Consider the following 21,637-nt stretch of genomic DNA (forward strand, 5'->3'; position numbering starts at 1 on the left):
GCCCCCAGTGATAACTAGAAGACTCCCCAAGGAGATGCTCAGAGAAGCAGAGCAGCCGGCCTCAGCTGGCGGGCAACCAGTTTAGTGGACAAAGGTGTGGGCCGGGTAGATGGCCAAGTTTCTCCTCCCCCTCGGACACTGGCTTTCCTCATTTCTCTGAAATGAGAGGGATGAACTTTGACAGTGGTTTCTAAACCACTCCTTTGGTTTTCTTAAATAACAGGATCCCTTTCTCAAATGAAACACAGATTTCCCCATTAAGCATCAGTAGCTCTGTTCCTAAAAAGCAGGCATTCTGACTCCAAGACTCAACTTGGTGTCTATTTCCCATTATTTCAAACGGGAAAAACTATAAAGTATGACACAGCAACTCAGACTGCCCAATAATTTCCTAAAATGTATCTAACACACAATGACACTCTCCCTATACATGATAAACTATCGTGACAGGAGGTCCAATGCTTAAAACAGCCCCTCCTGGGAATTCCCTGGTGGTCCAGTGGTCAAGACTCAGTATTGTCACTGCATTGGCCCAGGTTTCATGCTTGATTGGGGAAGTAAGATCCCACAAGATGTGCAACCAAAAAAAAAAAAAAATCCCCTCCTGACCACCAAATCATTACGGACAACCAGTAACTGTGGTGCCGTGAATCTGGACTGCTCACGCAGGTCTGGTTCACTCCCAGAGGCCCAGCCCCTCTGACACTTGCTCCCTTTGCAAACCATCTACCAGTGAGTCTGACAGCTTTCCAATTGCATCTATTAATTCATGAGATTTCCTGCACACCATTTCGTTACAAATGTTCGGCTGAGTTTGGGAGACATGAATATGATGTTTGATGGGTACGATACTGGCTGAAAATGCAGTATGGAAACACGTAGCTTCTAGGAAGTTTGGGTTTTATAAAGTGAGAGGCTGGAAGAATGTCCATGGGGGAGCCATTCTGCAGGGCAGGCTCTGAAAACCAGGGCACCCCAGAATTCCTCCAAGGGGGATGCTGAGTTGGGAAGGCGGGGCTTTGATGCATCTGCACTGTGCATCTTAAAATACGAGGTTGCAGCCAGAGAGTGGAGGCTATTACAGGGCCCCCTTTAGTGCTGCCATTGAAAGGAAGCCCCCTGGAGCAGCTGCCACAGTGGCAGTAACGATGCCACCAGAACAGATAATAAAATAGCTCACACTCAGTGAGCTCTGACATGGGCCAGCTATTCTTCCAAGCATGAATTAGCTCATTTCATCTCCAAAACAACTCAGTGCGCTAGGTACTGGCATCATCCCCATCTTACAGCTGGGGAAACTGAGGCAAGAAGTTAATAACTTGCCTACGGTTATCCAAGCACAGCTGCGATTTGAGGTTAGGCAGTAGAGCTTCTGAATTCCTTTCTGCTCCATAGCACTACACTCAGCCCCGAAGTGGAGATGCTCTGCAGAAAGGGGAGCACACTTTACCATGCCCCCAAAGCAGAAGTGGAGAAAGAGCCGCGGCCCTCAGAACCGCGCAGGGCCCGGTGGCATCGCCACGGGGCCGAGGCAGCCTTACCCACAGCTTCCCGTCATAGTAGTAGGCGCCTAGGAGCTTCACGATGTAGGGGTGGTCGCAGGTGGCCAGGATCTCGATCTCCACGATGTAGTCTTCCAGCTCCTCCTCGCTGTTGGTCTCGATTACTTTGGCCGCGGCCAGGGCACCCGTCTCCTTGTTCTTGGCCTGAAAAGCGGAGACACAGAAGGTCAGCAGGCCTGGTCGGCAGGAAGCTGACCCCTGGGGCTAGCTCAGAGAGGCCGCGCTGGGGGGACACAGGCGAGATGTCCAGATGCAAATAAGGGGCCGCAGCAGAAGGTCCGCTGCTCTGAACAATGGGCCAGTGCTCACTCCTGAAGTCAGCACAGTGGGCATGTGAGACAAACAATGGTCTATGGTTAGTAACAAAAATTTTAAGTACAAGACACCTGTACTATGGGATAAATAAAAATACAAGAACAGCATAGATCTACAAACAGCCTGGAAAGATTCCTGGCTGTTCTATAAAAGACCCAAGTCACTGAAATATAAAAAGTGGTATGATGCTTTTTATATTAAAAAAAAATGGAAAACTACTTTTTCATAAATGCTCACACGTGAAGTGTAAATGCATGGAAAACTCTGGAAAGATACTGCCTGACAGCAGGCTGGAGAGGAGCCTGAAATAGGGACAGAGACAAAGGACACTTTTACTCTCCCTGTATTGCTTTAAAGTGTTAAAGAATGTTTTGAGTATTTATTTGCATTATGTCACATATATTAAAAGCAAAATTAAAAGAGTTTTTCGTGGATGCACTTCACCTGGTCCTAAAAAAGGTTTCTTATTTGATGAAAAAGAGAGTGAGAGAATTTCAGATCTACAAGGATAGATATAATTCTCTCTAAAAACGGAAAATAAGTGTTGAGGACTTGGAAGAATTGGTACCTCTGTGCACTGCTAGTGGACAGAAAAGCAGTACAGCTTTTCTGGAAAAGAGCTTGGCGGTTTCTCAAAAGGTTAAACATAGAACTACCGCACAGCCCAGCAGTTCCACTCCTAGGCATATTTGCAAAAGACCGGCAAGCAGGAATTTCAGCGGTCTCTGCACACCAATGTTCATAGCAGGGCTATTCACAAGAGCCAGATGGTGGAAACAGCCCAAGTGTCTGCCAGCAGATGAATGAAGCGACAAAACCGGGCACAGTCAGTCCTCCTGGATCCCAAGTTCCACATCCTCAGAGTCAACCAACTCCAGATCAAAAATATTCAGGCAAAAGAATCAGAAAGCTCCAAAAAGCAAAGCTTGAATTTGCCACGTGCCTGGCAACTATTTACATATCATCTATATCATATTTACAACTATTTACATAGCATTTACATAGACTTCGGTATCAAATGTAATCTACAGATGTTTAAAGTATACAGGAGGATGTGCACAGCTTATATGGAAATATTACACCATTGATATAAGAGACTTGAACACCCATGGATTTTGGTATCTGCGGGGTTGTCCCAGAACCAGTCTTCCTGGGAGGATGATTTACACGTTCAGAGGAGTACTATTTAGTCTTACAAAGGAAGGAAGTTCTGGCACAAGCTACAACATGGATGAATCTGGAGGACATTATGCTAAGTAAGAAATAATACAGTCACAAAGGACAAATATCACATAATTCCACATAAATGAGGTACCTAGAATAGTCAGTAAACTACTTTCATAAGGAAAGAAAGTAGAATAGAGGCTGTCAGGGGCTGGTTACCAGCAGGAGTGAGGAATTAAGTGTTTAGTGGGTACCGAGTTTCTCTTGGGATGAGGCAAAAGTTCTAGAAATGGATAGAGGGGAAGGCAGCATGAACACTGTGAACAGATCTAATGCCAGTGAATTGTACAGCTAGAATCTGCTACAACAGTCTATTTTATGCTCTGCATATTTAACCACAGTTAAAACTGAGAGAGAGAGAAATAACCGTGTAAAGTAGTGCAAGCGATTTCACCCACAGTGAGCTAGTGCCCAGGAGAAGGGGCAGAGCCCAACCAGTCCCCGGAAGCCTTGGGGTGGGGGGCACTTCTGGGAGTGCCCACCCACTGTACCACTGGTCAGGGAAAAGGGGGTCCCCACTGAGAGAGAGCACACTGTCCTCCAACACAGGCCTAAAAGCCGGCGCTCGTCTGCAGCCTTTGAACAGCAGTCTGCTGGAAAGTGCATGGAAAACGGGCCACCCTAGACTTCACACCTCGGTGCTGCTCCGAGGACAGTGCCACACGGCACGTGCCTAACAGGACAGCTCCGCCACATGAGCCGATGGAAATGCTGACAGCTGCACCACCCAGCACCCTGCGGATGACAACGGGCACTCACGTCACCTCACACGGTAACCCATTCTACGGACTAGAGAGAGGGACAAGGCTGGAACCAGAGGGGCAGTCCCAGAATCTGAACCCAGGTCCTCTAACTTTCAGCATTCTAGCACTGCACACTACTCTCCAAGGTCCCCGTCGCCCGCAGAACGCAGAAGCCTCTGAAACCAGATGCCCTGCCCACGGTACCAGTGATGCAGACACATCCACCCCCACCCGGCCCCAAGCAGCTCAGCGGCCAGCTGGGGACACCCATCTCTGCCGTCAGCGGTGAGACAGCGTGCCTACGGGGGGTGGGCATGGAAACTGGGAGGAAGGAAGTGATGCCAATAGGCAACTTTTACGCTCATTTGTAAATTTATTCTCAGTTTAGGTAAACGTTTCCATTAACTGAGCCGCCAAGTCCGCAGGTTCCGCACAGTGACAATAACGCTTTCACGTTTCTCAAGGGCCCACTCCACACGGGACACTTGTCTACACTTCGACACGTGGTCATTCATTTATCTCCTCAACCATCCTGCCAGGTAGGTGCAACTGTTACCTCGGATGAGGAGACTGAGGCAGAGCCCCAGCAACCTGGGTGACGGGGCTGAATGGGAACACAGGCAGCCCCGCTCCCAGGTCTGCACTCCTGGTGGCCACGTGGTCTAGGGAACCTTCCACGTCTGGCCCAGGAGCTCAGTTCAGGGAACGGACTTTCGTGTGGGGCCGTTACCTGAGGCCATTGTGCATCCTAGACATCACCCTGCTCACCCGGCCCCCCCGGGTCAGGTCCTCCCCTGAACTCAGTTTTGAAAACTTGCTTGGAACGCCTTAGAAATTCATCAGTTAAGCAATCAGGCGCTCTCTCTCTCTCTCTCTTTCACACACACACACACACTTAACTGATGATGTGCCTGCCCTTTCATTTCTTGTAGAGCTGATTTTTTCTGTCCCACTAGAAGACCATCAACACACACACACACACACACACACACACACACTTAACTGGTGATGTGCCTGCCCCTTCATTTCTTGTAGAGCTGGTTTTTTCGGTCCCACTAGAAGACCATCAACGCACACACACACACACACACACACACACACACACACACACACACTTAACTGGTGATGTGCCTGCCCCCTCATTTCTTGTACAGCTGGTTTTTTCGGTCCCACTAGAAGACCATCAACGCATCCTTTCACAGTGCAGCACCCACGCTCCTCCTCCTGTCCAGATCCAGAAGCAAAGCTAAGGCCCACCCTGCTCATTTACAGAAGAGACAGTAGAGGGCTTCACAAGCAGCCACAGCGAGAGCCAGGTGACCGAGGCAACCCCCGTGGCCACGCCCTCCTGGTCCCCCGCCACAGCAGCACAGGGAGAGCTAAGCTAGCAAAGGCTGCCTTCATTCATCCATCTCTCACTCCTGAGAGCTGGCAAAGGAGGCTACAGTCACCTTTTCCTGGGTTTCCTTTAAAGGACTCTTCTCTCCTGCAGGTAGAAGAGGCCCAGGCAGGGGCTGTTTTCCGGGACAGCATTAAACCTGTCCTGCCCTCCACCTTGAAGGGCAGCACTGACCACAGGGTCCAGCCTCAGGTGGGGCACCAACATGGACACGGAGGAATGCCCGCCCTAGCACCTCTCTCTGATTTCACAGAGACCCAGAGCCTGCCAGGACGGGGCTGGCAACAACCATGGCACGCGAAGTGACCTGGCCAAATTAAATGCTCTAATAGCCTGGTTAAGGCAGTGTCATCTGAAAAAAATGCACAGCGTGGGGGTTGTGAGCTAAGTTTTATTTGAGGCAAAATGAGGACTATAGCCCGGGAGACAGCATTTCAGACAGCCCCAAGGAGGCTGGGGGAAGGCCAGTATGTATGTGATTTTGATGAAAGAGGAGTACGTGCAATCAAGCACATATTTTTGGCAGAAGATCTCTGCTAGTCACGAAAAACTGACATCACCATGAAAGATTTTAGTGCTTTTCTAGATATGAGAAGATGCAAGATTTTACTCTTAAAATTGTCTCTTGGAAACATCTACCTGAAGACCTGTTCTGCCAGTTGTTCCCAGCACACAGAGTGCCTGGTTTCTGATCTCCACTCTGCACTCCCCCAGGGGATGCTGAAGATCAGCAGCTCATAACTGAATCCTCATAGAGGCAGAGGGCAAGTGCCAGTGTGCAGACGGCAGCAGGAGTTTATCACCTGAAGGCCACAGAGGAGTAATGATCGCTGATCATAAAACAGTTAACACCGTCTGAGCACTCACTATGTGCTGGGACAGGCCTTAAGTAGGATTTCTCACTTCATCTTCAACACAGCCCTTAGAGACAAATACCGGCATTCCCAGTGTACAGATGAGGAAACAGATTCAGAGAGTCACAGTAAATGCCTCAGGTCACACAGCAGATGGGGGGTTGAAGGGTGAATCCAAATTCCAGCCTGACTATCTCAGAGAGCCTGAGCTCTACATCACTTCTCAGCATGCCCGTCCTGGCAAGGGCCCAGTGTTCCCTGTGCCACCTCCCTTTGCTAAAGATAAGCGACAACCACCGCCAATAGCAACCACTCATGGTCAGAGTGCTTGGTAGCTGCAGAGGACTAGAGAGCCAGGATATAATCTGCCCAGGAGTGAGGTATCAGCCATCACGCCCATTTCCCAGATGAGCACACTGAGGCTCAGAGAGATATCAGGACCCACCCAGGACTGGGAGCCGCAGTGGTCTTACTCCCAGTTCAGTGTTCTTTACTACACTAGGCTGGTGGGAATCAGTTTATTCCCCATTCATTCATTCAAGCATCATTTACGGAGTGCCTATTATTTGTGAGGCACTTTTCCACTGAAGAATTTCTTCCTAAAGGTTGGAATTATTGCCCTCCCATAACATAACTCACCCTCCCCTGATCTTTCTTCAGAGGAGCCAACCCATTCTCATTCCCCATCCCCAAGCTGTAATGGGGCTGATCCCATCACCATATCTAGAAGCAGGTAGATGATTTATGCCGTCCAGTCAGTACACTGCATTCCGTCTTACCACAGTGATTGGTTCAAGGACAGACATGTGATCAAGTCAGCCAATGAAATGCAATCTCAGAAGACTGCCCTAAGCTCTCTTTCACTGCTAGCCTCTGGCACTGCCTACCACAGTCAAGCTGCCAGGTCATCATGCTCCCAGGGGAGCCTGAAAGCGAAACTAACTCCAAAGTAGCAGAGCTTAGAGAGGGTCCAAGAAGACACTGCTAGATCCCCTCAATTAATTTTTACAAGAGCATTGTATTATTAAGAGCCTCTTTTTTCTTTCAGCAAAAATTGTTACTTTTAATCAAATAGGGTGAACAAGCAAGCAGTAGGAAAAAAGATATTTTGTAAACTCTTTCACCTAGAAAGAATTAAAGTATTCAAATATGCTGAGATACTAGTATACTAGCTATGTATATATATGTAGACATATACCATAAATGTGTACATATTAAATAATGCATAACATAGAATAAATCCATATAATAAAATACCTAACATTAAAACGATCCTGAATGTGATTTATTCCTTGTTTGACATTTCAAAATGCATTTCTGAACTTTGTATCTCCTTTTGGTAGACATTAGGGCCATTATTTATCATTGCATTGTGATTAAGTCTGTTCAGGTTCACAAAACTTGTAGAGAACACAGTGATGGACATTCAGGTTTCCTATTCAGTGAAGAAGACACAGTGACTGCCCTTAAGTTCTAACATGAGGTTGTAGGATGGAGCAGATGAAAGCAGCTTGGCTTCTCTTGGTCTGGAACTTGAGAATACATACATCTATAAGAGCCTCATTTTATATATGCAAGAAAACTGATGCCCAGAGAGGTGAAGTCATTTGCTCAAGGTCACAGAGCAGGTAAAACAGCAGGGCTGGAAGTTAAATAGAAGCCCACGTGACTTCAAAATCCATGTTCCTGACCATTTTGCCAGAGGTTCCTGTAAATTCTGCAGTAGGAGAAAGGGGACACGATAGCCAAGCTCTCTCCAGAGTCTGATGTGAGGGCAGCGTGGGGAGTGGGTGGGTACTGGAAAGCTAAAGGTTGTCCACGTGGATGGGACACAGTGGGAGTTGACAGACAAGAAGTCATACAAAGAACAAACGGCCATCTGTGGCCTCTGACGTCCGTCTCCCACCGACTGAAGCGAGACTGGGGTCCAGGGAAGGACGGACGGCAAGAGCCCCCACCCAGCCCTGCACTGCTGGCCAGCGGTGACTAGCGCCTCGCCCCACACCCTGAGAGCAGACACACAGTGGCCACTTGTGTTTCCCGCCCAGGCACCTCTCTGGGAACAATCCTCCCCCTTGTGCAGCACGGGCCCGGCCCCAAGGAGGCGGGAACCACCCTTCCAGCAGAAGCCCCGCCCAAGCCAAGGGGCCCAGCCAGGGGCTGAGGGCTTCCTGAAAGTCACCCACACAGCCGCCGCCAGCTGGGGACGGCCCCCAGGCCCTCCCTGCCCTCCTGGCTGCAGGCTGACCGCTGTGTCCCGCCCTCCCCCTCCTCCGGGGAAAGGACTGATATCACAGAACACAGCGACCAGAAAGAACATCAGTCGCCCCTCTCAAACCCCAGCTCCCAGTCCCCAGTCTGCAGCTGGGGAAACTGAGTTTGTGAAGGTTATGCAGTGCCCAGAGTGCAGTCTGCGGTGACTGTGTTATCTGCAGAACCAAACAGAGTAAACGAGAGCACAAAAGCTGAAGAGCCTGACTGGCGGGGGGTGGGGGGGGTTCCTGTTCCCGGGGCGCCACTCACTTCAGGCCTGGGAGCCCATGGAGCTGCCTGGAAATGAATCCTAAAGCGGGGCAGCAGGGGGACTGGCCTGCATCCGTTTTCCTCTGAGGACTCACAGCACCAGTTGCTTTTGGGAACTGCCTCTCTTTCACTCTTCGTGCAAGAGATTCATGAGGGGCTGAGCCCACCCAGTCCTGGCACACAGCCCAGCCCAGCCACTCAGTCTTGACCCTCTCAGTCACACCCAGTGGCAGACCAACAGGGTTGTACCCAAGTGGTCTTTTGTTTTTTGTTTTTTAATTTTTTGCTAAACTTATCGCCTTATACATCTTTTTTTCTTTCTCTTGGGTTGCTAAACTGTAAGATGGGAAGGCTAGAGGGTCTTGCAGCCCATCTGGCCACCCCTTTGGAGAGCCTGCCTGAGGATGAGGCCAAGACCAGAGAGGCCACAATGGAGGAAGACATACACTGAGGGTCTGTGGGACACCTGGAGCCAGCCGGTCCTGAAGCAGGCCCTGCCTTAGACTCCCTTTGGGATGACTGTCTTTTGCCACCAAAAAGGAAATGAGCCCCCAACTCTGGGGCTGTTCCAGCTGACAGTAGACACCTATGAAAATACTTCACCATGCAACACTTGTGTAATGAGAACCACCTTCACTCCCAACAGCACCATCATCTACAAAGTGACCTGTACTGAGGCTTCTCAGAGGGCCTGACGGATAAAATGGGATCAGCAACCCACGTGGGAAATGCAGTTGCTCACAGGCCCCAGGCAAACAGATTCTTCCGCCACAAGACTCTTCCTCCCCAAAAGCAGAGAAAGTCACATTACACTTTTAAATTAACAAAGAAGGAAAAATGACAACCTCCAATGCTGGTAAGCAAACAAATGGTAAAATAGGGAAATTCATTATTGATGAGAACATAGATTCAGTCTCATCAAGATCAAAACTGGCAACAGATTTTCAGAGCCTAGAAAATACCTTTTAAGCCAATTAGCACTCACTCCTGAGATGGTAAGGCCAGGAAATAATTCCGAAAAAGACAACAAAATAAGTGTACTAGGGTCCAATTCACATTAGCCCACAATAATCGCAAACAAAGAGGGAATAACCTAAATATTCAACCCAAGGATGATGGTTAAATTAACTTAGTGGGATATTAAGCAATCCTTTAAAATGATAAATAGGAAAATAATACAGTAATAAGAAAAAGATAATTAAGCCATAATAATAAGTAAATGAAGCTGGATGATAAAATTATAACTAAGCTATAACTGAATCTGCCTGTACTGCGGGAGACCCAGGTTCGATTCCCCGAAGAAGGGAACGGCAATCTACTCCAGTGTTCTTGCCTGGAGAACCCCATAGACAGAGGAGCTTGGCAGGCTACAGCCCATGGGGTCGCCAAGAGTTGGACACAACTGAGCGATTAACACTTTCACACTTCACTTTCTGGACCAGGAGGTTCTGAAACACAGATTAAGGAATCCAAGTGGTTTCTAAAGGTGATCTTCACTCAATGGACATCTAGCAATCAGCCACAGGGGTCTTGGTGAGGACTGACTGGGGTTGAGGCACAGAAAGTGGCCCTTTCATCCAGAACTTGCTTTAAATGCTTCCAGGGATGAGCACCTGTCCTCTCAGGAACCCCCGTGAACTGCACTATCAGGATGGTAGCTACTAGTCTCAGGTGCTGAAACTTAAAATGTAGTTTCCCGGTTACATTAACCCCAGTGAACAGTAGCTACCATACTGAACAGAGCAGATACAGAACAGCCTCATCACTGCAGAAAGTTCCAGTAAGTGGGCAGCTCTGCACTTGAGGCTGCGCCTGGCAGAAAAGGCATTCTCACAGAGGTGAGGGAGCATCCACCACACTCAAGTGTACCAGCTCCAGTCTCAAAAACACGCATTTCTTTTTCTAGGAAGGAACAAAAAGCTTGAGTGCAGAGAAGGGGAAGAAGAACCTTGGGTGGGGATCAGTTGTGAGGTTGCCTAGCAACCTGGCTGGGCGGCAGGCGTGAGCAAAGGCTCGAAGCTGACCTGTCAGATGAGCAGCCACGGCCAGCAGGTCAGAGCCAAAGAAAGGAACAGTCAAGGCGAAAGGTCTCTGTTTCCCTCGTCCCCTTGACTGACTCTGGACACCGAGCCAGGCCTGTGTCCAGAGAGGTTGAGGCCACTGGAGCCAAGGAGGGGCTGGTCTGCGCCCCACAGTGTCCAGCTGGGCTGTCCCTGCCTGCACACAGTCAATCTTTGCGTGGTGACAACGGTCACCAATCGTGGGGAAACCTTCAACTCTCAATTAAGGAAGGAGGAAGTTGGGCCCTGGAGGAAACCAGGGTCACAGTGAAACCCGCCACGTGTAAGGGAAGGGCTCAACATCAACTCGAGCAGGGTGGTCCACGGGCCGTGGACAGGATGGGTGGCAGTCGTGGCCTCGGGCTCAGACGCTGCCACCGCCCTGGGCTGGCAGGCATGAGTTGGGGGCAGAGTGGAGCCACAGCACCGCAGCCCCGCCTTCCCGAGGCTTGAGTCCTTAGGGGCCAAGATGCCAAAGGGCCTGCCGAGGCCTCCTATGGCCTCTTGAGGCAGGATAAGGAGTATCCCACCTTAGCCAGCATGGGTCCACAAGAGATGCAAAGCCCTGCCATCTCCTCCTGTTGAATAGGAAACAGGCCCAGGTAGGGAGGGTGACTTGGCCCAGGTCACACAGCTAGGAAGTGGCTGCCAGGACTCCGCTCAGGTCCAACCCTGTGCCTGGTGCGCTTTCCCCTCCAGAGGACACTCTCCAGGAGCTCCTGCCCAGCGGCTGTGTACACCAGTCCCTTTCTCCCCTCTCCCTTGCTGCCTTATACTGGAGACCCTCTTAGGATGAGCCCTCAATGGCTCCCTTCTGCCGACGTGATAAAGCCCAAATTCCGGGGCTTGGCATGATCTGCCCCTTCCACTCTTCCAGGACCCCATTGCTCCCCTGCAATCCCCTCCTGCGACAGCCAATGCCTGAGGCCCCCTACTTCCAGGCCTTGCTTGATGCTCCTTCCTCCATGGGGAGTGCCTTCGCCATACCTGTGTTTAACCACTCCACAAAGTCTAACTCAACCCCAGCCTGCTCCGTGAGATGTTCCCAGAACCCCAGCTCCCATCCCCTGCTAGAACTTCTTCACACCTTACTAGGGCTCTCATCACAGTCCACCTGGTGCCACAGTCCTTTTATCTGGGGTCTTTGTTGCTGTGCATGGGCTTTCTCTACTCCTGGTGAGTGGGGCTACTGTCTGGCTGCAGGGCCTCTCACTGCGGTGGCCTCTCTTGTTGCAGAGCACAGGCCCTAGAGCACGGGCTCAGCAGGCGTGGTGCACAGGCTTATTGCTCTGGGGCCTGTGGGGTCTTCCTGGACCAGGCATCAAACTTGTGTCCCCTGCATTGGCAGGTGGATTCTTAACCACCATACCACCACGGAAGTCCTCCACAGTCCTCTGTGTTCACAGATTCTCTCTCTGACCTGACTGTGAGTCCTGCAAAGCTAAAGCCCATCTCTGATTCGTCTTGTCCTATCCCATACAACCTGTTCCAGAACAGCCAGTGGGTGGATGGGAACATGGGTGGTGGGTATATGAGCAGATGAGAGAACAGCTGGGCAGATGGGAAAGTGGATGGACAAACAGGAAGCGGGTGGGTGTTAGGGGCGTAGGTATAGATGTATAGAATACTATACTGTGGATGGATGGATGGGTGGGAAAATGGGTAGGAGGGAGAGTGTATGAAAGGATGGGTGTGTGGGAGGATGGATGGATAGGTGGATGGGAAGATGAGCAAATGGGCTGACGGAGAGATGGACAGACTGACAGATGAATGACACACTGAGTAAGAGGGAAAATCAGTGGATGGGAGAAGAGACGTACGAGAGAGAGGGGTAAAGGAGTGAAGGTGTGTCTAGGGAGTAGACCGGCATCAGATCTTCCTCTCTTCCCAAAGGCACCAGAGACCACCTTGTTGCTGGCTCCTACGGACACCAGCCTGCTGGGTGTTACTGCCTTCACCTAGCACTGTGTATTTTTGGTTTTTAAAAGCCTAAAACCATGTTTATCTTGTTCACCAATGTATTATTAATAATGTTAATTATTAATAATATTATTAACGTTACTCTATCTGGCCAATATGTATTTTAAAATAATAGACAGATGGATGGGTAGATGAATGGATGGGTAGATGAATTGGTGTGTATCTCCTTGTAAACAGACAGAAGTAGGGCCCTCCAGGTAAGAAAGGAAAGTGACAAGAAGTCCACTGTCTCCTTAACACACTGAGATTCCTGAATCTAATCTGGTCTCTGGTTTTGGAAGATAGGCCCTCTTTACCTTGGGGGAGCCAAAGCCTTTGGCTGGGCCTGGACATACACAATTAATGACAGGAAACCACTTCCTGATCAATAATCGCCAGGCCAAGTTTCAGTTCAGTGAGAAACGAAACGGCTGAGTTTCAGAACAAGTGACACTTAAGGAGGGCCAAGAGCATGAAGCACAAAAGCAGAGAGTGACACGGCTTTAAAGACAGGCATTCAATCTCTCACTCCCTCGGGGAAGAGAACCCTGGCAGGCCATGCTGGCACAGCAGGGAAATGCCAAGCCTCAGAACCCTTCTGGGCCAGCAAATAAAACAGTAAAACCCAAACAGGATTGGCCCTGAAGATACCACACCAAGGCCTTGGCCAAAAACCCACGCAACCTGGCCAACTTGGCTAAGGATGTGGGAGCTTTCGGCTCTCAGATCTTCCAAAGTGCTAGGGAATCCAACCCCGTGGACCAGATAGAGGAAGTGGGACAGGTGACAGGGGGCTCTGCCTCCTGAGACTCCTGCTCCCACCTGTCTCAAGCTCCCTCTACTCAGAGGGCAGAGTGCTGAGTCACGGGCGGGGGCGGGCAGCCTGGGGTCACGAGCACAGGGGAAGGAAGCACCTTTATCCAGGCCCTGATGTGAAGAGCCGACTCACTGGAAAAGACCCTCATGTTGGGAAAGGCTGAGGGCAGGAGGAGAAGGGGATGACAGAGGATGAGACGATTGGATGGCACCGTCGACTCAATGGACATGAGTTTGAGCAAGCTCTGGCAGACAGCAAAGGACCAGGAAGTATGGCGGGCTGCAGTCCATGGGGTCGCAAAGAGCGGGACACAACTTAGCGACTGAGCAACAACATGCTCCCTGCACCAGGCCAGGCACTTCACTCAATCTTCACACGACCTGGGAGTCACGTACTCTTATCAACCCTGTTTTCCAGTCAGTCCCAAATCTCAGAGGAGTTGAGGCTGCCCTGTGGTTTCAATTAACAATACTGTGTGTGCTGGGTTTTTTTAATTATTATTATTCCAAAAGCATTATGTACCTTTTGGCTCTCTGAGCACCATGGCGGTCAACAAGAACAAGTGCCTTATGAAAGGAGGTAAAAAGGGAGCCAAGAGGAAAGTGGTTGACCTGTTTGCTAAGAAAGACTGCTATGACATGAAAGCACCAGCAATGCTGAATATAAGAAATGCTGGGGAGCATGAGTCACGAGAACTCAAGGAGACAAAATCGCACTGACAGCCTTAGGGGTTGTGTTTTGGGTTTTTTAACATTGATTTTTATTTATTTGACTGTGCTGGGTCTTAGTTGTAGCGTGTGGGATCTAGTTCCCTGATCAGGGCTCCTGGATTGAGAGCACGGAGTCTTAGCTACTGGACCACCAGAGAAGTTCCAAGACTTGTGTTTTTGAAGTGAGCTTGGCTGATCTGCAGAATCATGAAGCTGCATTTAGAAAATTCAAGCTACCTACTGAGGATGTTCAGAGCAAAAAAACTGCCTGCCTAATAGCCACGGCATGGATCTTACCCACTACAAAACGTGTTCCATGACCAAAACAGGGCAGACCGTGACTGGAGTTCACAGTGATGTCAAGACTACCGAGGTTATCTGCTTCACCTATCCTGTGTGGGTTTTACTAAAAGACGCAACAATCAGATTTGGAAGATCTCCTATGCCCAGCACCAGCAGGTCTGCCAGGTCCATAAGATGATGGAAATCATGACTCGAGAGGTGCAGACAAAACTTGAAAGATGTCATCAACAGACTGATTCCAGAAACACTGGAAAAGACACAGAAAAGGCCTGTAAATCTCTTTATCCACTCCATGATGTCTTTGTTAGAAAAGTAAAAATGCTGAAGAACAGCAGGTTTGAATTGGGAAAGCTCATGGAGAATCCACGGTGAATGCAAGAGTTCTGGAAAATGTCCCGGGGATGAAACAGGTGTTGAAGTTGAACAGGCTGATGGATATGACCCACCAGTCCAAGAATCTGTTTAAAAATCAAGACTTTTAATGGTGCCAAAACATCTTACCTGTTATTTTTTAAAAAAAGAATTATGTACTCGTTAAAGAACATCTTCAAAATATAATGGTACCAAGAAGGAAATCAAACAAGGCATCATCCCAGAGATAACCGCCTTCAGCAACTTGGAGCACCTCCTCCCAGGATTCCACAGTATGGATGTACCTAGATTTGTCTGGCAAGTCCACGCCAGCACTTCCCAGCTGTGTGGTCCCAGGGGACTTAGGTGACCACTCTGCCCCTCATTTCCTACTTAGAACAACAAAGATGTTAACAGTTGCGGCCTCATGGGCTGCTATGAGCATTCAGTGAGTTAATGCGTCAAAGACGCTAGGAGCAGAACTCAGTCATAGTGTGCATTCCACAGTAACTCACTCATGCTTTTTTTTTTTTCCTCCCCACTAATGTATTTTTGCATACTTCACAAAAATGGGATTTAACTGTATACACTGATATGGCATTCTCCTTTTTACTTGGCAATATGCCATGACCAGCTGTTCAGATCACAAAACACTCTTCCACAGCATCCTCTCCAACTACTGCAGACTGAATGGTGGGTCCACCACAGATCTAACCAATCCCGTCACTGGACTGTCTATCCTGGTCACATGTGCTGTGTTCAAAAGCCTGAGACGCGATCTACAGACAGCCAGACAGGTCTCCAAACAGCAGGGCCACTGCACCCCTCACAGGTCACACAGGCAGGGACCCTGGATAGGTCTGAGATGTGAAGCCACGCCTGGGTCAGTTCTGCTGAGTCCTGGCTGGGTGCCCTTGGGAACTGGTCTTATAAGATCACAGGTGCAAAGACTCTTTGGTCCTGCTTGTGAGAGGGACTGTATTCTCCCCATTTTCCAGAAGGAAAAGAAGCTTAGGATGCTCAGAGGGATAGCTTCACTAGCCCAAGTCACACAGCGAAGACAGCAGCCTTCCTGCGATTCACAGGGTGAAGAGTGTCCCCAAGTCCGGAGCCTCTGAGGAAGGCTCTTGCAGGAGGTACGGAGCGGTTCCAGGGCCTTCCGAAGTACACCCTGCTGGCCCCAGGAGTTGGTCCTGCATACAGACTGGAGACTCAGGACAAGTGACAGAGGCTGGCACTGGCACCTGGGGTCCAGATTCTTCATGAACAGAAGCACACCAGTCACTGCTCCTCAGCCCCAGCTGTCACCTCAGAGTGGGGCTAGGGATGTTAAGGGCACCCGAGGGAAAAGAAGGCTCGAGAAAGATCTAGGCCTCACCAGTCTGGCAGCAGAGCCGACCAAGAGGCAAATCGAAGGTAGAAGGAAACTCAAAGCCCAACAGAGAGGCATGCCAGCTCCGTCAGGGCCATTCCTCAGGGCGACAAAGCCAGCTCTGTGGGAACCTCCTCAGAGGGCCAAGAGTTGGGTCTGGGACGCCAGACACGCCAGGCCAGAGCTTTCCAGGAAGAAGGGCGAAGGGGAGCGAGGCAGTGGCGCCGGCTGCTCCCCAGGGCGTGACTGCCGCTCTTCCAGACACCCGGGGTGGCCTCGCCTGCGCTGGGCCAGCGGGCCGGGGGGCGGGCACAGAACTTGCCAGGCAGCAAACTTCCCCAAGGGGGCCAGTAAAGAGCCTCTTTACTGAATCACGTTCATCCTCACAGCCCAGCGGCAGGGGCTCACTGGGAAAGAGTTCACCTGCCAATGCAGGAGACATGGGTTCCGGCCCTGGTCCGGGAAGATCCCACATGCCACAGAGCAGCCAAGCCCACGCGCCTCAACTACCCAGCCTGTGCTCCAGAGCCCATGAGCTGCAACCACTGAGCCCACACGTCACCGCTCCTGAAGCCCGCAGCCCCTAGAGCCTGGGTCCACAAGAGGAGACCCCTCAGTAAGCACCCGGAGCACCGCAGCTGGAGAGCAGCCCCCACTCTCTGCAACGAGAGGAAAGCCCACATAGCAACAAAGACCCAACACAGCCAACGATAAATAAATAAAATTGTTTTTAAATAATAATAACCCAGCAGTAGATTTTAGGCTGATTCCCAAGACCTGAACACCAGCATCTACCCAGGAGCAGCCTCCAGTGTGACAGACAAGCGGAGCTGGACCAGGGGCCTCAGGGGACTCTGCCTTTGTTAATCCTCAGAGAGCTGGGCCAGGCAACCTGGTCAACCAGCAGAGAACCACAGTGATGACATTCCCATCCACCTCTTCTTCCTCCACGCTGGGCGCCGTGTTAGGGCTGGCCACACATCTCCATCCTCACAATCTCTGAGGGAAGCACTACTTTGATCCTCGTTTTACAGCTCAAGATACTGAGACTCAAAGAGCAGAGGTGACTTTCCCAAGGTCATACAGCACACAGCAGGGGAAGCCAGGAGAAAGCCTAGAACTGATTTCAGGGCCGGCACCCATCACAAGTGCTGGCTGGGGCGGGCGGGGAGCTAGGACTGGCCTTCACTATTCATCATTCACTTATGCAGCAGTTATTAACTCAGTATCTACTGCTACTACTAAGTCGTTTCAGTCATGTCCATAGACGGCAGCCTACCAGGCTCCCCCATCCCTGGGATTCTCCAGGCAAGAACTCTGGAGTGGGTTGCCATTTCCTTCTCCAATGCATGAAAGTGAAAAGTGAAAGTGAAGTCGCTCAGTCGTGTCCGACTCTGAGCAACCCCATGGGCTGCAGCCTACCAGGCCCCTCCATCCATGGGATTTGCCAGGCAAGAGTACTGGAGTGGAGTGCCACTGCCTTCTCCGAACTCAGTATCTACCACGTATCTATTATCCACGAAAGATGGATTGATTACTCCCTGCTCTCCAGGACTTTACATCCTCTGAAGAAAGAAAATAAATAACGTGACAGACAAGAAAATCCGTTTGTGACAGGGGCTCTGAAGGAAATCAGCAGGGAGCCATCACTGGTCAGGAGGGAACAGGGGAGTGGAGACCCACAGGACAAGAAGGAGCCAGCTGTGCAGCCACACAAGAGTGGCTGGCAGCATAACCAGCAAGTGCAAAGGCCCTGAGGCAGAGAGGCTGAGCTTCCTTCAGTTCCTCTCAGTGGCCCCCATCTTCCCTTAGATGGTGAGGTTGGCTCATGCTAAGTCTTCAGTCCCTCCACGCCCTCCACCCTTAGGGCCTGGATTCTGGTTCTGGTACAGCCTGTTATTAAAGAGGAAAAAAAAAAAACCTATAGGAGAAGGAAGAAAAAAAATGTAGTAAAGGGGAAAGCAGAAAGAAAGGGGAAGAGAAAGAAGAGTGAGCACGAGGCGGAGGGGCAGGAGGAGGCAGCCCTGTGACACGCCCCCCGCCCGCCCACAGGAGTGCTCAGCGCTTTCGGATCCTGGGGCACCAGCAGCCCACCCCCGCCAGGGCCCCAGGGGCACCCAGCTTCCCCCCACGCCAGCCCCTTCCCCTGCCACTTCCTCTGCTCACCCTGCCCGTGACTGTCACCACTTCCTCTGCATGAGAGGCCACCACCGCCGTCCTGGGGCTCAGATCCAGTGGAGGCTGAGGCAGGCCGGAAGAATGGCCCATTCCTGGGCTCACAAATGTCAGCGCTGCCAGAGATACCACAGTGAAGGCACCCTGGACCCTCTCCTCCCGATAAGCCCCCTTGTCTCCCCCTCCAAGCTGCACAGCAGAAAAGGCACAGGCTTCTGGCCAGAGATACCTGGGTTTAAGTCCCAACTTTGCCATGGAAGAGCTCTGTGATGCTGAGCAGGTCATTGTCCCTCTCTGGGCCTCTGCTTCATCAGGTGAGGCTACTCACAGGTCTAGTGGACTGTGAGAATAGTCTCCTAGAGTCCAGTAGAATAAACGATAGACAAGAAGGGAGGGGCACTTCCCTGGCAGTCCATGGTTAAGATTCTGCTTCCATTACAGGGGGCACGCGTTTGATCCCTGGTCAGGGAACTAGGATCCTATAATGACACGTAGCAGGGTCAAAAAAAAATCAACTCCCCACTCATTTATCTTGTTTACATGCTATCGGCCAATACCCACATGAGGTTTTCCAGCATCCCAGACTAAGTGGTTTACACGGGTTATTTCAGACAAAAAGCCCTATAGTGTAGCTAATGAAACCACGGCATAGGTAAGTACTTTTCTCCAGGACCACACAGCCTGCAAGGGAGAGGGCTGGGCTTCAACTCCAGGACCACACCCAAGTGCCCAGACCACCTCTGGTGCCTGGCAAACATGAGCTGCACTTCCCATCTCACCCTCTCTGCTCTCTCCTGACCCAGCTCTCTAGAACCCTCCATGCCCACATACATCTGCTTCTCGGGTTGGTCACCTTCCATCAGTCACTTCCCTGCCTGGGCTCTGACCTGGGCTCCAACCACTGCTCTGGCCTTCCCTCCCACACGTCCACCTACTACCCCTGGTTCCAGTCACCAGGCCGTGGCCACTCTGGCCCAGCCGCCACTCATCAGTGGTCACCTTGGCCTTGGGCAGCCAGGACATCTGGATCTGGCATCCCCCAATTGTGGGGGCCAACCACTCCCTATCCAGTAACTATCCAAAGATCACTCTCCTCTAACACTACACGAGGCTGATCTCAGGACGGGGTCAGACCCTGGCAAGGTAGGGCAGGCAGGACAGTAACCATGACGTCCACATTCCTGAACGTGCCATCCAAGGCGCTCTTCACTTGGCTCCCACGCACTACTCTAGACCTGGCTCGCACTGGCCAGCTGCCCAAAGCCAAGCCCAGCTCCCAAATAATACACTGAACACAGGACTTGAGGAGGCAAATGAAATACGTACAGTGGGTCAGGGAGGGCACACAGTGGTAGAAGCCAGTAGAAGCCAGATATATGCTGCCCAGTACCGAGCCAAGGCCACTACTGAGCATCTGAACCACAGCTGGACCACAGCAAGACGCAGTGTAAAAGCCAAATGCACAGATTTTAAAGGCTTTGCATGCAATGAGAACTTTAAATATCTCTTTCTCTGTTGATTACACGCTGAAATGACAGCACTTTGGATATATACTGGGGTAACCAAAATAGACTATCAAAATTCACTTCTGGTGTTTTTCCTTGTTGGAGTGCGTCTACTAGGACACTTTAAGTTGTGTGCGTGGCTCCTGTTACATTCCGCTTGGACATTCTCCTCACTTCCAGCAGACATGACCCCGCATGAGTGCATGCCGGGCCATATCAGCATATCTGATCGGGGCTTTTATGTGAATGCTCATGATGTCAAAATGCTGGCAATCACTTCAAATTTGGTTCAGCCACCATGCGAGTCACGCAAACCAGTCCACAAGCCCTATCACGCTCAAGGGCTACCGGGGGACAACCTGAGGCCTCACTGCCTGGCTCTCTCCTGGCCTGGGCTTCCTTCCCTCTATCTGTCTGTCCTGTCCCCATCTCACCCGCCCTGCCCAGTGGACGCTGTCCCCTCTCACCGCCAGTCCCATCGTGGTCCTGTGCTCTTGCCAGGGCAGAACCTTCCTTTCCTCCCCCGTGTGGCCTTGAAAGCATCAGGTTAGGTGGGTAGCTGGCTCATCCTGTGTGCCTACGAGCTACTGATCTGATTCTCCCAGCTGCTCAGTGGGGTGAGTGTTGGTCTCAGCCCCACCAAACACATGGGGAAACTGAGGCAAGCCACTCACCTGACTTCATACAGCGGCTAAGTAGGGCAGCCAGGATTCAAAGTCAGGTCTGCCTGGCTGCCAGGCCCAAGTCTTGTATCACACACCTGTGACAAACACAGGTGAGCATGGCTGTTTGCGGAGCTGAATCCAGGCACGTTTGTTTGTAGGAGGCAGCAGTGCTCCACAGGAGCGATCTTGCCCCCCAGGGGACATGTGGCCTTGTCCAGAGACAGTTTTGGCTGTCTTAGCTAGGGGCAGGAGAGGGAGGTGCTGGCAGTGGTGTCATTTTGTAGGTAGAAACCAGAGATACTGTTACATCCTATAACACACAGGCAGCCCCCATGACAAAGAAGGAGCTGCCCCAAATGTCAGTAGTACCAAGGTGGGGAGCCTGGCATAACAAACAAGCTCTTAACACTGAAGTCCTTCTGTTTGCCCCCAGCTTAGCTGCAGTAACTGGTCGGGACCTTCTTTGTTTCATAGCAAGAGCATCAGCAATAATGAACCATCTTCCTTTCCTGCCCACTTCCTGGGTGGGGATCAGGTGCTGAATGTATTACACCTTTCTAAGTATCTTATCTTTCAAATCATCGCCTTTGTTTTATAGATAAGAGTCTGGAGGCTCAGAAGGGGGAGTCACTTGTTTGGGGGTGCAATCCTGATCCTCCTGAGCCCCAACTGTGTCCTTTAACCTTCCTGCTCCACGCCCTTGGCAGCAGCTGGGCCTGGGAGTGACCCATCCCAGGCTCTTTTCTGGCGGCAGCCCCTGCAGGGAGCACAGGTTCAATCTCTGGTCAGGGAACTAGAATCCCTCATGCCGTGCACCAGGCTCAAAAAAAAACGGGGCGGGTGGGGGGGGCAGTCAACTCTCCACTCATTTATCTTATTTACATGCTAATGGATGACACCCATGCAAGCTTTTCCAGCATCCTGGACTAAGTGGTTTACACAAATTATTTCAGACCCAACAACAGAGATATTCCCCTAGTCCGAGTAACTTCAGGAAGCCAGGGGACACTGGGTGGAGGTGAGGGCTGGCTGAGCAATTGCTTAGCTGCTCTAGACCCAGACAGTGCGAGGTCAATGCAAAATCTGCCACTTTAGACCCC

The 21,637-nt window shown here is 50.9% G+C and overlaps 1 protein-coding gene and 1 pseudogene across 2 annotated transcripts in view; one reads left to right on the top strand and one right to left on the bottom strand.

The window, feature by feature from the left end:
* Positions 1-21,637, bottom strand: part of STK10 (serine/threonine kinase 10) — a 124,778-nt gene that overhangs the window by 97,253 nt on the left and 5,888 nt on the right. For both annotated transcript variants that reach the window (XM_070774519.1, XM_019982823.2), the window contains exon 2: positions 1,542-1,706. In XM_070774519.1, the coding sequence (XP_070630620.1) occupies positions 1,542-1,706 (165 nt within the window). The remainder of the gene's footprint in view (positions 1-1,541; positions 1,707-21,637) is intronic.
* Positions 13,962-14,935, top strand: LOC109574842 (small ribosomal subunit protein eS1-like; annotated as a pseudogene).

Source organism: Bos indicus, chromosome 20 (genome assembly GCF_029378745.1).
Source record: "Bos indicus isolate NIAB-ARS_2022 breed Sahiwal x Tharparkar chromosome 20, NIAB-ARS_B.indTharparkar_mat_pri_1.0, whole genome shotgun sequence".
NCBI classification, from domain to species: domain Eukaryota; kingdom Metazoa; phylum Chordata; class Mammalia; order Artiodactyla; family Bovidae; genus Bos; species Bos indicus.